This window comes from Alosa pseudoharengus, unplaced genomic scaffold (assembly GCF_046254945.1).
Source record: "Alosa pseudoharengus isolate Yale_2024_CS ecotype anadromous, Long Island Sound unplaced genomic scaffold, YU_APseudo_1.1 YU_APseudo_1.1_scf_7, whole genome shotgun sequence".
Lineage (NCBI taxonomy): Eukaryota > Metazoa > Chordata > Actinopteri > Clupeiformes > Clupeidae > Alosa > Alosa pseudoharengus.
Window position 1 is genome coordinate 18,957,499 of NW_027468859.1, and position 15,973 is coordinate 18,973,471.

Here is a 15,973-nt window from a genome sequence, read left to right on the forward strand (position 1 = left end):
AAGGTTGGTTTTCCGCCTGGGGACGCTAGGGGCAGCGGGGAAAGTCACCATTTTCACCGGAACAGGTCATTTAACCATCCAAATGATTTCTAAACGGGTTTATTACGTTGAAATAGTTGCAAGAGTCCCCTTTAAGAGCGCATTGTCAACAGTCATATTGGCAGGTGCACGCACCATCTATCATTCATGAACGAACACCAGCGCACGTCCATGCAAAACATTAGAAATTGCATGATTACATTGGGAAACATAATTAGAATAAAGATATTACGAAATACTGTACATCTCATGATGAGTAGTTATTCATAATTTGCAAATTGGTAAAGTAGGGCGGTTAAGCGCAAAAACCGATCACTTTGTGATAAAAGCATCAAATTTGTCATACAGACATCACAAGTATCACATCACATGAAAGAGCTTTTTTTCAGCTTCTAAACGATGTTAGCCGTTTGGTGAACGGTTCGCGAGACAAATAAATACTATGATTAAATTGAATCATAAATTCTAGGTTCTGCGCCTACCCATTCATCTTGGTAGAATATTTCAAGAACCCTTCGTCCAAAACATGGCAAACCATATATCAAACTAGATGTACCGCATAGCAATACAAAATATGACCGCCGCTCAGTCCTGTACATCCATTCCGCGAAAATAAATCATATTAATGAATTTGTCTCCATCTTCTACTCCATCCCCCACTCTTGAAACTTTTGTGTATGCTTGTTTGGAATGTGTGTGTGCGGGCCGCACACAAAGTAGCCTACTGGCGCTGCAAAGGTGAATAGATTTGTAGCACTTGCCAAAAAATGTGTAGCATTGTTATAAAACCTTTAAAATCTCTAAACAATCACAAGTAGGGCAGTTCATCACAGTCCATCCATTGCAACTGGACTGATGAAAGGTACACCTGTAGGCTACATTGTATTTGGGAAAATCAGAAGGTAGCAGCATAATGTATTTATTTATTTATTATTATTAAACAAAACAATCCCTGTCAGTTCCATGCAGTTTTCAACAGCTATCAAGAAGAGAGGTCATGTCATGGATTTTTGTGAATGTTTCTTCTTCTACATATGCATAAGTTTAGTCATCTAGTTCATATGATATTCAGCTTTATTGTCAATGCACAAATTAAATACCAGTAGTCTAAAACAAAATGCTGTTTTACCTAGTGGTGCAAATAACTGACATGTCCAAAAGGGCCTTCATGAAATGCGTTGCTAGACTGTTCATACACATTTTAACGGGCCAAGTTGAAGAGCTACTGTCCATTATTGTTCATGCAAATAATAGGCTGATTCATGTTCCCTTGCATTTTGCAACAATGAGGTCCATGGTTAGTCTGGCTTTCGCCAGACCAAGCTCAATCTTTTAAGAAATTGAAAAAGAAATCGCCGGCAGATCAGGCTGAATTCACCCAGCCTAGTCCATGGTAGCCGCCCGATAGAAATATTGTTTAATTTTGCGATTGAGATATTCACGCACTGGTGCCCCCCCCTGCGACGTGTTCGCCCCCCAGTTTCAGAGCTATTCTAAATGCAAAAATGCATAGAGAAGTTATGACAAAACCGTGACTGTTAACAAACTATATAAGCTATATAAGGTAGGCCCTATGCTAGGCCTATTACACAACATAAATTGTCATGGCTATGCTGGCGACCCAAATAAAATCTCCTTTGGGAACCAATGGCTTACAGTATCAAGCGGACTTAAGCTGCCACCTCTTGGCGAAAAGTTAATAGTTTTGCATATCAGTAGTAATACATTTCACGCAGCTGTGTGAATCACGGAAAGCGCGAATGAAGTGGACACTTCTAAATGGAACCCAACCCACTGTACAGTAGCTAAAGCAGCCATAATGAAAGCGTTATCATTGTTTTGGATACACACACACATGTTTTTTAATCGCATAGACTACAACTACCAAGCTGGAATAAAGCACATCGACTCCCCTCTCACACCCTAAACACGCACTTCGAACAAACAAAAAGCGTCTCAGTCTCACGGTATAGCCATAGGCAAAACTGTATCGGACCGGTGTAACGTTGGTACTAAATCATCCATTGCAAAGAATGATTTTTGTAGCACTTGCAACAAATATGTGTAGGTACAGCCCTGCCCTGGATACATCTCTCAACGTGCGCTCTAAAACATTTGGTTTAAATGGAGATGTAGATCATCACGGGTGCGTTAATAAATCTACATTGCGGCGAGTTGACACAAATTATTCACTTTGACGAATTTATGTAGTTTCAGTCCTAGTTACTTTACTTTGAGCCATGCTCTTCCTTACTTGAAAATAGAGGATTGAAGTAGCCTATATAGGTGTTTGGGAATGAACATTGACTCAGATGCTTTTTGAGACTTTGAGCAGAAATGTCCCAGCCCGGTGTTTAGGATGCATCATAAAGAGGTTATCTTTCAGGTAGCCTATAAAAAACATCACGTAGCGAACGTGTTGTGGCTAACTCACTTAGCTCCTGTTAGTAGCCTAGGTTATGGTCATAAGCAAATGAGATGACAGTCGAAAGATACAATTAGTGCTGTTATCAATTTGCTTGGTAGCCTATAACCGCATTTATGGTTTTCTACAAATACATCAATAATCAAATTGGCCTCCATCACTCAACCAATGCTAACGGTAACATTATTTTACCTACGTCCTAGGCTATTGATATAATTTAAAGGGGTCATAGAATGCAAAACCGAGTTTACCTTGTCATAGATGAATAGCGATAGTTCAGTGGGTGAAATGGAGATACAGAGAACTTCAAAACCCCATCGACACCTCCTTCCTATGCAAATCTCACAATTCGAAACTCCCGCCATAAAAACGGGCGAATCCAAAAGAAGCTGCGAGGTACCTTATTTGGCTCTGGCCTGTACATTTGTCACGCCTCAAAATTTACATACAGACCAGCCCACTGGTGCTCTGAGCCCAGGAACGTGAATGGAGAGCGAAGATGAGACAAACACTAGTTTAGCTGCCTGCTCGTTTACATCCACAGGAATTATAAAGCAGACAGTTCTTCAAGGATATCGAAAATGAGCCACGGTCGTAAATGCAATGTTCCAGGCTGAAACTTAGGCTACAAAGAAAGCGGAGACTCCATAGTCTTCCCAAGGATTCGAAGTTCGAGGGGCATGGATAATGTTTTTCTACCAGAAGATCCCTGCAAAGTTCGACACTCCGTTATTAATTTGCAAAACATTTCACCGAAGGCAGTTTTTAAAACCTTGGACAGTTTAAAGATGGCTTTGCTAAGCTGCTGTTACTGAAACGAGGGGCTGTAAGGTCATCACAACCGCATGCTGTAAGTATTATTTTGTCGCTAAGCAGTTATGCTAACGTGTATCTAGCAAGTAGAATGTGTGATTTAGTTCATTGGCAAGGCTATATAATTTTCCTGTGTGTCATTCAGATAAAACCTGTGTTGTCATGTTAACCTACATTTTACTATGCATGTTTGTCGAGATCTCTGACAGGTTATGTTCTCAGCAAGATAGCTAACTGAAGCTGAGTAACACGATAGTTTGGTTGCTAAGTTGTAATATAACCCACATACGTTTTTGACGTCAGAAGTGGAAACAACTTCACGTTATCAATTCAAATGATATCTAGTCGATATGTTGAAAACTGTGTTGTCTAAATACAATGGATTTATTTGCACGTTCTTATTTTAGAACATTACAAGAATGACAACATGACAAACGCAGCATGCCAAACAGATGCTCCAAGTGTGGCATCTTGTGGGGCTTAGAATATTAGCAAATGCTTTTGCTGTGAGTTAACAGCTTGGTGTGTGCATGCAAAAGTGACTTTTACTTGTGTTACAACATTTCTGTTGTTTGGTTTAGGTTTTTATCTTGCAGCCATGCACTTCAATGAGAATGCTGAGTCCCCACAACAGAAGACAGCCAAGGAGAAACTATGTACAGACTTGCCAAACAATTTGTAAGTTTAATAAAATATACTTTTTTTATCACAAACAACAAATCAAAATGTGCAACAGTATAGGCACTAAAAATAACTTATTGATTCACACACAACAGGCTGTCTTAGACCTGATGCTACTGGTGTCAATCATCATCAGTACTGTAAACAAAGCACAATGTTCAGGGCCATATAATTTGTTTATTGTACAGTATACAGCCTACAGTATCCAATATAAGTCCTCTTTCTTGTCCTCTTCGAGATCATCAAAGACCCTCTTCCTGATTGGGATGCCGTCCAGCGGATTCCTGTGCCCCAAGACTGGTGTGCTCAGCATGACAGACCTTCCATGGAGGATGCTGTTGCTGAACATCAGTCACGGTTCAGTCGACAAGGGGTCTGAATCCAACGTACTGTCCTGAAGTATCCGGACGCTCCCTCCATATACGTAGCACCACACACGAGGGGATCATGACACGGACGCTTCTTCTAAGGAAACCCCAGCACCTGCTCACAAAAGACCTGTAGGCCAAGTCACTTCATTGCCTGCAACGAGAACAGGGTGGAAAAGGAAATTTTTTACTATAAAAAATCTTTTACATTAGAGTATCACTGGACGATTGTTGAAAAAAAAATAAAGTTTGTCATTTTGTGGTGTTGATCAAACTGTGTTTTTGCAATATGCTGAACCAATAATGAATGTGTATTGGTTAAAAATATTTTATTTATATAATGTAACTGCTAACACTTGTATCAAATTGTCCTCACCTTTCCATCCCTCTGATTCTCAAACGGCCATGGTCAGCTCTGTAAATATTCATTGCATTTTGCAAAGAATAAATAGAGGCACAACGTATCGAGGCCATGATGGTCATTCAGGTCAGCTCCTCAGGAACCTGGGCCATTCTCATAGCCTGTGAAAAAAACAAACATAATTTCCCTGCTGTTATTTCGTAATTTTGAATGAGCAGGAAGCACAAAGTAGCTTAAGTAAATGTCTCCAGTTTTAGTTACCAGAGTTGTAAGATCACATATTAGGCTACTACATGGAAAGAAGGTAATAATCTCAATCAGATGTCAATAGGATAGTTACAAGATTACATTAGACCTACTGTATTTTAAACAGTGATATTTATAGGATTTTTGATTATTGTACTCTACTCCATGGCATGTAAATGGGGATAAATAAAAGTGTTTTTGAATTGACACAAACGAGAGTAGGCCTAGTAATATTTTCGTTGACCTCGTTTCACTCCAGCCATAGGCTACAAACTGCACAGAGCTCCTGCCCAGCTTACTGGACGTCCCGTTGTAAGATCATACATTACTACATGGAAACAAGGTAAAAATCTCGATAATCAGATGACTTAATCAGCAGGATAGTTACACGAGTACATTAGACCTACTGACATAAACGTAATATTTTCATTGACGCGAGCAGTAGGCTACTCGTTTCACTTCAGCCATATAGCCTACGAACTGCACAGAGCTCCTGCCCAGCTAACTGGACGTCCTGTTGTAAGATCGCATATTACCACTACAATAATGTATGTAACTCCTAATCAGATTACCTATTCAGCAGAATATACTTACTGACTAAAACGAGTAGCAGCTACTTTCCTTGCAAGCAGCACTCCTTTCACTACAGCATAGCCTGAAAGGCCCACAACTGGCTACGAACTTTTCAGCTAGCTTCTAACTGGACATCTCGACAAAAATTGTACAAGGGTACAAGTTGTAAAACATTTGTTTGTGTGCAAATAAATAACTTCTGTTGCTTACAATGCTAAAAATGAACCTAACGTTAATGTTTAGCTTAGTCTACGACACTAACGTGCACTAGTATTACAGCTAGCTAACTGGGCTACGTGTGGCAAAAAGTAAATGACAAAACTTACCACTCTGAAGTAGTCATTTCCAATCTATGGGCGACTGGTTGCTCCTCTATTTCAGATTCTTCCTCTGATTCAGGGTCAAATATGCTGTTCAACACCTATGTCTCCATAGTATTTCCACCTTGGCTGTTTCAGTGAGTGCTGTCGGCCATGTTTGCGTCTTTGCTCGGGAGCTTCGCTCGTTGTAAACCAACCAATCAGCACGCAGTTCATCTAAATATTCATGAGCATACCATACAAGGAAGAAAACCTCTCGTTTCATTCTAGGGCTTTCAACCAGGCTTGCATCAGGGCACATAGAACAGCACATATGCCATTTTCAGCCCAACCAATGTTACACACCCTATTCAGAGACCTTAAGGACCAGCACAAAATACCCTATATCATCATTCTATCACCCCTTTAAGATTAACGTAGCCTATCTACAGTAAAAACCAAGCATGTCCGATAAACATTCTCAGATTTATTTCAGCTTCAAGAAGAAATGGGAATTACATGTCATGCAGAAATCATCCTACCCTTATTAGACGTTCTCTGCGGTAAACTACAGGCTTGTCCTTGTAGGAAGTGTATTGTCTTTCCAACCCACTGTAGATTAACTTCCAACAAAATTACGTTTCACTGCAACGATGCGCCATCTGGTGGACAAACGACTACGTAAATTATCATGATGAATATTTGGTTTCCCTTTAATCCTACTGAATTTGTAATTAGGTATCGGCCGTTCTAATTGCCGATACCGATGGTATGTGCGTGCCTGTGTGTGTGTGTGTTCGTGTGTATATGTGTGCACCACCATCTACAGGCCAATGAGTGTACAGTCACTAAATGTACACATAACTTAATTTTTTAGACCCCCCCCATGGATGAAATTCTACGAAACTTGGCATACCCCCAGAGAATGTCAGGTTAATCATACACATAAAACTGAAGAGAGGGGCGATTAAAGCAGAATGATATTGCATTTTCATTTTTTATTGGGGGGGTGCAAATCACAAATGAGTGATTATGGGCTAGATTGATGTGGGCCCTTGAGACCAACATACCATAAAAATATATTCATCCTCGGTGCCACGGTTCAGGTAGTTATTTAGGAAAAACTGCATTTTTTGGGTTTCGGGGGGCCCAGCGCGGGGCGGGGGGGAGTGGCCCCCGGGGACCAAACGGAAATTTTCCGTAAAAGTCTAGTGGGGCTACATACCCACCAAATTTCATGTGCCCCGGTGTTTCGGTGTCCCGAGTATCATTGACCAAAAATTCAGGAAGTAGATGACGGGGGAAAAAAAAAAAAAAAGAAATTGACAATCACTATATGACCGCTTCGCTAGCGGCGGTCATAAATAAACAGCAGACTTTACCGAACACAAAGGTTTAAAGCAGTCCCCTGTACAGTTAGCCGTTCCAGAGTAATCCGGTTTTGAATTTGCAGCAAATTTCGACATGCATGTCCTCCAAATTTGGGCTTTAAGTTTCACAATGTGTTTACATTTTTCTACGTGATTTCATAACAGGCCAAATACAAAATAAATGTTACAAATATCGCCTAGATGTCGGTAAATATTAAAATCAGAGGATATACAGCTGACTAAGAGTTTGATAAAGTAGCCTTAATGATCACAAAATGCTAAGCATGTGTCTAGGCTATTTCAATACATGATTTCAAATATAAAATAAATGTTAAATATAGCCTAGATATCTGTAAATATTAGATGATCAGATGATTTACAGTTCTGTTATATGTCATGTTTCATGTTTTTGTAATGTTTCATACAGTGATGCAGGTCTACTGCTGTGAATAGGCTAAATACAAGTTTGATCATTTTTATAGCCTACTACTGTATAGTTAACTTTGGCCTTGGTGCCCTGACATGTGGCCTTTGTGCCCCCCACCAAATATGCCCAACTGAAGGCCAAGTGGCCTTGCCCCTAAAATGGTGAAATTCCAAGCCTGGTTGTGGTAATGTCTGCTTGAACAAAAGCCTACTACTACCCAACCACTTCCTTGCAGCCAGTCCCCTAAAGTCCTCAAGAATGCCATCTCAATGTGGAGACCCCCAAAAAGAATGACAATTTCACCATATCTATCTGGCCACTTCCACTGTATTTGCTTGGCCAAGGCAAATAGTGGCTGTTCAAAGGCAATCACAGGGGTTTGCTCTGGATACAAATGATTAATTGCATTTCTGATGACATCCATTGAGTGCCTGATCATTGCAACTGTGTGTTATATTTTTAGTCAAGGTGAGAGCATTTAGAGAGCAAAGAATTGACTGAGATTAGCTTTTGGTGCTATAAACTAGCCGTACAAGAGCACAGAGTTACAATTAAATAAATAGGATGAATTGCAGCTAGTTTAGATAACAAGCCTAAATGAAATTCTGTGGAAATGTACACCTACTTTATTTCACAGAATCCTAACTCTACATTTTTGCAGACTTAAGTCTATTTTACATTATATTGAGTTATGTCTGAGTTATGTTTGCTCACTTGTAGTATTATTAGCCTACACTATTTTTACTGAGTAACAGTGAGAAACACATTCAACTGACTTTATATCACTTGTAGTCAAGGGTAAAACTGTTCCCTAGATTTTAAAGAGAATAATATTCAACTGTGGCCACCACAAGATATCATAAAAACCTCTTTTCTTTTTTGTTTTAAAATGTACTGGATTGATTAATGACCAAATGTGCACATTTTTTAATTGTTCATTTCTGCCATCTATCCATTATGACATTATGAAATCCATATTTGGCGCCCGCTTTCAATTTTTTTTTAAACATATCTTATATTTTAAAGTTTAAAGACCTTCTATGTGAAAGTGTGCTCATATTTACATGTATTTATGGTGAAATGTGTTATTGCATTTTATGTTTCTGGCAGCTTTTAATTCATTTTCCCATAACGAAATTCATATTTGCCTGCAATTTTGAAAAATGGCCGCCATGGCCCCCAGGGGCCAAATTTTGAGCGCCTACGGTCCTAAATCTGATCAGACCCCCTCTGTGAGCCTTCATACCAAATGTCATGCTTTTATCGCAAAGTGATCGATTCTGATGAAAATCTGCGCTTAGCCGCCCCACTAAAAGTGATTAGGGGAGAGGCGAGAGACACTTATGGAGCACAGCTGAAGACGCACTGTCACGAGATATAAGCAACTCCTCTGCAGGATAAATGTTGTTTTATTCAGTCATTTGAACAATATTAGGGTAAGTGTTGCTTCTTCCAGTCTACTGTACGTTTTCAATGGTAACCCATTGTTAGTCAATAGTGAAAGTAACTTACTGCATATAACTTGTCTTGTCGTTGACTGACACCACGGTGAAGTTAGTTTTACTTTGCCAATGAGTTCAAAATAATAGACGAGTGCAAATGCGTGAAGGCTATGCTAGGTTTTAGTAAAGCATGGTTTAGTGGAATGACGATTCCATACGGTCTCGCAAGCAGCCTCCTTCAAATGCGCCGTTGAATCTCAAAATACCGACGCATTTATTTGACATCGCGCTCTGCGCCTTACCCTAATATTGTTCAAATGACTGAATAAAACAACATTTATCCTGCAGAGGAGTTGCTTATATCTCGTGACAGTGCGTCTTCAGCTGTGCTCCATACGTGTCTCCCCTAATCACTTTTAACCGTCATTACCAATTTGCAAATGATGGTGAATAACTACTCATCATGAGATGTACAGTATTTCATAATATCTTTATTCTAATTATGTTTCCCATTGTAATCGTGCAATTTAATGCTTTCAGGGTACCCCCAGAATTGTCAGACCTAAATTTAAGACTTTTTAAGACCTTTTTAATACCACTTCAGATGAAATTTAATACCTACATCGCACCCATTCGGATAGAATAAATAATATTAAAGGTAAGATTAAACCTCAAATAATTACTATTTACAAATGTTTGAACATGCCAACATGAACATGACAGCAGTGCAGTGGCAACGCAAAGCTTTGTCGCGGTAGTAACGTGACTGAATGTCCCGCTTCATGGACAAATTTACACGGAATAGAACCTAGTTGATTTCAGGGATTAAAGTGGGGAAAAAATCGTTTGACTGAACTTTTTTAGGCCATAAGTCATACGTTGTTCATATCTACCTATAGAGATAACACCCCTTTTGCGGTCGCGACCTATTGTTTTTTAATGTACAAAAACATGCAAACAGCAAAGTAAAGCACCAAATAAACACCAAAACGAGGCTACAGGGTACTAAGTTACTATGTAATTAATGCCACCTACAGGTGAATGCATAGAACATAACAATCCTATGGTTTGTGTACCCTGTAGCCTCGTTTTAGCCGCCAATGGCCGCCATGTGAATAAGGCGAATTGAGAGTGTTCTTGATTGAGATTGAGTTTTCCTGTTGAACAAAACAATATTTCAATACCATCCCTGACCATTGCTGATTAGCCATTGCTGTTCTTTTCTACTGCAGCAATATTGTAGCAAGGCTTTAACTTACACTTATTTAATTACTTCAGGCCAAAAGTGTTTAAAGGGGAGATTTTTTTCTTGTTAATATGCAATTCAACACTAAGTAAAATCTATAAAATCAAGTTTGCAAGACTTCACATTTCCTCATCAAAGTAATGAATCAGAACAGTCTAGATATTGTTCATATTTCCATTTGTTGCCTCATCTGCATTTAATGAAAACATGGTAATTTTGAGTTTTACAGACAACTCAAGTTTTCCAATGAGCAGCAATACTGTGTGCGCTCATGCAGGAGGTCTGCGCATCTGATAACGACAATCGTGTTGCGCTATGAAAGAACATGCGTAGCCTACTTTCTGAGCGCAAACACGGTCAGCCATAGATAAACGTAGCCTATCTCTGTCGTGGTGGCTAGTTGCACCAGGTAGGGAAGATGTCCTGAAGTGCAAGAACGTTAACCTTATGGTGGTCTTCTGATTGTTGGCGTGCTAAAACATTTTCCTATTGCATCCATTAACAATTTTCTTGCAGCAAACCGCGCAAAAGCAAACCCCTGGCACTTTATTTTTTACACCCTGGCTTGTTAGTTCTCCCCCGTTTCCAACAGCCGCCCATCTCCATTTATTTTGTAACTTTTGACACCTGTGCCTTCCTTTATTGTTGTTTATGTAAAGCACATTGATGTTTATGTAAAGCACATTGAATGACCTCTGTGTATGAAATGCGCTATATAAACAAACTTGACTTGACTTGACTTTAGCAACGCATCCATGACAGCTAGTGGCCTTGCCAAATAGACGCACACAAATCATGACGCTAATATACGAGGTTCTGGTAGGCCTACTGGTTATGGTTTTGTGCTATACATTAATAATAGCAAAGTTTTAAGTTGACTATTTTAATTGCATGGTTATTTTTTGTCAACATACGCTCACAACCTACTGTCGTTAAAATGAGGCCTAAGCAAAATAGGCTACAAGGCTGTCTGTGCGTCACAAACACGACGGACCCCCTTACTCAACAGTTCGCGATATTTTTATTTTATGTTAACATGCTCAGTCAAAACCTTCCGTCGCAAATTGTGAAAACAGACGGGATAGGCATAGGCTACGGTTTATATTGCGTCGCTTTACACATACTGTTAGTTGCATTGATCAAAAACTGTAACAATAATAGTAGGCTACATCGGGTGGCAGCAGGCTATCTGTTCAAGTCAAAGGTGACACCCAAAATGAATGACCTCCCCTAAGAGTTCGCGATAGTAAGAAATTGTCTACATTGATGCACAGAAAGAACACATCCTCCAAATTCGCATATAGAGCTCACAATATCATATCCAAAAAAGTTAAACGGATTGGGCAACCTCATCAGCTGTCTCGATGGTGTCACTATAATCCAACTTTGACCGTCCTCCAGACTTGTTCTTTTTTTTAAGCAAACGCCCCAGGCCAATGAGACAAGCGTGTAGCTACAACATAAACAAAGCGAAACTCATGGCTGACGTATCTTCTTGAGCGGTCTCTGATTGAGACACAGAAAGTTCTCAAGAACACTATTAGGTCTTTAAATATTTACCATCACACACATTCATTCATCGGAGCTAATATTTGTAGTTGCCTTAAAAAAAGGAAAAGAAAAGGTGAAAGACCCCCTTCTATTTTTTTTCTCACCGGATCTGCATCGATCTCAAATATGAAATTTCTAAAATCAAATTGACGGAAATCCGTCGTACGACGGAGAACTTTAATCCTTGTCTGATTTACGCTACGTGAGGATATTAGACTAAATCTACTGATCATTTGAAAAATTAAGACCTCCGTGAACAAATTCCAGACTTTGAGGTGAAATTCAATACTTTTTAAGGCCTTAATTTAGGAAAATGAAATGTAATACTTTTTAATACTTTTAAGACTCCGCGGGTACCCTGGCTTTGCATGGACGTGCGCTGGTGTGCGTTCATGAATGATAGAAGGATGGTGCGTGCTCCTGCCAATATGACTGTTGACATGCGCTCTTAAAATAGCATATGAACAACTCGCCATTGACTTCTGACCAGATTTAGGTGGTGTATGATAGCGATTTTTAGACAATGCGCGAGTCCCCTCCCTAGGTTGTTAATAGCCACACCCCTGGGCGCAATGCTTAAAAAATAAACTTGCAAAATACCGAATTCAACTTTCCGCGGGTGAATAACGAGTATTACGCCATGCGCTGGTGACCCAAAATACAGCCCCCTAATATTAAATAGGTTGATTATCTACTTTTTAAATATTGCCCCTCGCCTGAAATTCAGGCACAGTGTTTTTAACAGTTACCGGTAGCCTTTATATCTAATTTGTTATGCAGAAAAAAGCTTATGCTATTGTGCTACCTACCATAAATCAATTTGTAAAGGCAATGTCATTTCTGACAGAACATTATTAACTGTTTTTCTATAATGCTCTAACCACTGGAACGGGAACAAAAAATTAAGTAAAATCATTCTGTTTTTAGTCCCTAGTACAAACCTGCAGAGAAATATACATGCATGCAAACAAATGACTTACAGTAGAACTGTATTACCAGGTAATCATAATATCATAATGACTATCATTCTGAATACTGTTAAGCCTATATCCATCAGTAGGCAATATGTTCCATTTGGGTTCTACTGTAACTCACAACAAATAATTTCATTTCAAGTCATTTCAAACAAAAAATAAACTGATTTGTAACCTGAAAACCTGGTTCACGACTGAAGGCTGGAACAAATCACAAACAGACAGACAAACACACATATAGCGACAGTAGACAACTCTTACTTAATTTCCTCAACACTAGGATGGGTTTGGATGAGGCAGAAGCTCCCAGCAGCCAAGCTCAGAGTCATGGAGTTCACCTCCACTTCCACCCTCTTCAGATCAGGCACAGAGCAAAGGAACGAGAGTGGAGCATCCACACCACCATCAGCATGGCTAAAGGATAGAACACATATCCCAGTGTTTCTCAAACTTTTTCAGACGAAGGACCACTTAACCAATAAAAACAAAACACACGGACCACCTAGCTAAAAAAAAAAAAAAAGATTAGACCTACAATTAGCCTACACAATAGGCCTACTCACTGAACCACCTTGCTTATTGTCTTTGCACTTTGGTTATTGTGTCAGAGGATTCATATGATTTAAACTGGCATATCTGACAGTGTTGCAGAACTGTTTGGATTTACATACAAGTTGGTTCAATATTGCAAACAACTCATCTATATTATATTTTACCACGTCTGCTCGCGGACCACTTGGGATAGCTTGTGGACCACACTTTGAGAAACACTGACATATCCAGTATGAGGCATTGACAAAACATGGCCATTACATACACATACCAAGAGAGAGTGAGAGAGAGAAAAAGAGAAAGAGAGAAAGCTCTTACTTCATCCCTGAACGTCCCATCAGATATGTGTCAAATGTCAGGATGAAGTCAGTGAAGTCACGCGTTGTCATGTTTGAAGAGGCTGACAGCCGAATTGAGACATATGAGTCAGATGTTCTTGGACCAAAATTAATTATGGTGTCCATCCTGAAAAAACAGAAATAAATCCTGAAAGTCACAGATTTCCTTCTGATGTTTGCATCCTCACTGTGTGTAACTTAAGAGGTGCTTATTTGGCCCCAATGATCCTAAAAGCATCAATGCGATTATTATATAGAATCTCCTTTACCTAGATTTACTTTGGGTTTTTGAAAATAAATGTGTGTTAACATCAAGAACATTTTCAAACATGCCTGTAGTATCAGGTGGTACCAATCTAAGACTGTTGTGCAGCAGTATGCCATAGAGTTATCCTGATCAGAGACTGTTCTTAGTACTTGATCAATAAATCAGATATTAGTAGGCAATATTTACAGAAATATGGACAGGGAGGGTTTACAGTAAAATTTGATGTTCACCTGTGACTGTTGGCTCTTTCAAAAGAGAGAGATGAGCACTCAATCCCCAGTTTCAACTCAAAGATCCTGCCAACCAGAACAAAACACATTCACATGATACTATAGCAGTGCACACATTAGACAGATGTGACAGTTTGTACACAATGTTATCAGTATGGCACCGGTATTGACAGATAAAAGCTTAAAAATTGCATTATCGGCAACTGCAGATATGAAACTTTCTGCAGATATTCCTGGAAGATAAATCGACAAGACTATATACAGTAGGATCAAACTATTTGGGTTTTAGAGGAAGCATCATACAGATCTGTAGGATGAGACCTACAGTATGTCATACTGTATGTAAAATTGCATATTTTACATGTACACCAAGTTGAAATTATTTTCTTATTCATTGTGAGTGTTTGGATTTCTTACATTTAGGGTAGAATGAAAGGAAATGTGCCTGTGTCTTGTAACAAGTGTAAATGGTTAACTCTAGTACAGGAGAGACCCTTACAGGAAATCAAAAAAGATGTCTATTGGTATCAACATTAGCAATCGGCCAAAATGAGTTTAAAAATATCAGCATGTCAAATATCGTCAGAAATCCAATACAGACACAAATGACAACCGTAAAACAGGTTGAAAGCAGACTGATGGAATAAATAAAAAAAACGTACGTTACATTCTTTAAATTGAGAAAAGTTTGAAGAGAGAGTCTCCCAAGACTCTGACACAGAGTCAAGCATCTCACTCTCTGCTTCAGAATCTGGTGCCTCAGATCAGTGTCAGAGGGTAGGGAGGAATACAGGGCATCCACTCGCTCATCATTTGCAGGAGGACTAAACACACACAAAACACACACAGATAAAGAGAAACATTTTATAAAGACACAAATTATACACAAAGTTAGTCAGTCACTCAGTCCGACAGATGGACAAAGAGAGTTTACTTTTCATGTAGATCTTGGCATTTTTTAAGATATTTTTTGACTTTGACGTTGTCCATGTTCGGCAGGGTAAGACTCAAGCTAAGTGAGAGGTCTGAGTCCTTCGTGGCTGGACACCAACCTAGAGTCAAGCTGAAATGCAGACAGGTCACATGTTACATTTTCTCAAAGTATTTTGTGACTATTGACTGAATTAAACACTATAATGATGTAAAGAGTTTTGAAATGTGCAGTACTGCCATCTTGATGGAAGTTAAAAGAAGGATTATTTAAAGCCCCAGCCCTACACTCTTGAGGCATGTACATGGGATCTCACAGACATGGCCCCAGAGTGTAGCTGCCTGGCTCCATTAGCTGCTGGCTGTAGCAACTCGAGCTAGAACTTGTTTTTTTCCGTACCGACAGTACTCAGTGACCTCAAGAAATGGAGATTTAAAAGGAACATCTTCAATGCAATGGTAATTTGCTTGTAATTAATTTCAAATATGTAACCAATGTTTCCCACAGAATAGAATTGCATTTGTGGTGGTTGGTTTGCAGAATTAACTTGAATACAACAGTTTTTAACAATTAGCACCGTGTGGTTATGATGCTAACCAAATTTAAGCACAATTTAGTACAACCTGGAAAATCATTGTGTGGTGGTCAGTGTTGATATTGTGGTGGGCCGCCACAAATAAGTAAATGTATGGGAAACACTGGTAACTATGTCCTAGTCTAGAGTTACTGCATTTTAACTTTCTGGGCTGTATTTTGCACACAAGCGCATGGCATAAAACTCGTTTTTCGCCCACGCAAAGTTTAATTCGGTATTTTGCACGTTTATTTTTTAAACATTG

At 39.3% G+C, this 15,973-nt stretch overlaps 1 protein-coding gene and 1 long non-coding RNA gene across 2 annotated transcripts in view; one reads left to right on the plus strand and one right to left on the minus strand.

Moving 5' to 3' along the window:
- LOC143110081 (NACHT, LRR and PYD domains-containing protein 1-like) overlaps positions 1-15,973 on the minus strand; it is a 34,393-nt gene that overhangs the window by 7,641 nt on the left and 10,779 nt on the right. Inside the window, exons 8-12 of the mRNA XM_076272908.1 lie at positions 15,138-15,266; positions 14,866-15,027; positions 14,204-14,269; positions 13,686-13,832; positions 13,077-13,229 (exon numbers count right to left, since the gene is read on the minus strand). Coding sequence (XP_076129023.1) covers positions 13,077-13,229; positions 13,686-13,832; positions 14,204-14,269; positions 14,866-15,027; positions 15,138-15,266 — 657 coding nt within the window. The remainder of the gene's footprint in view (positions 1-13,076; positions 13,230-13,685; positions 13,833-14,203; positions 14,270-14,865; positions 15,028-15,137; positions 15,267-15,973) is intronic.
- On the plus strand, positions 3,266-4,287 carry LOC143109525 (uncharacterized). Its single transcript, XR_012983886.1, has 3 exons — positions 3,266-3,314; positions 3,859-3,955; positions 4,197-4,287. It is a non-coding gene; the product is annotated as an uncharacterized LOC143109525 (long non-coding RNA).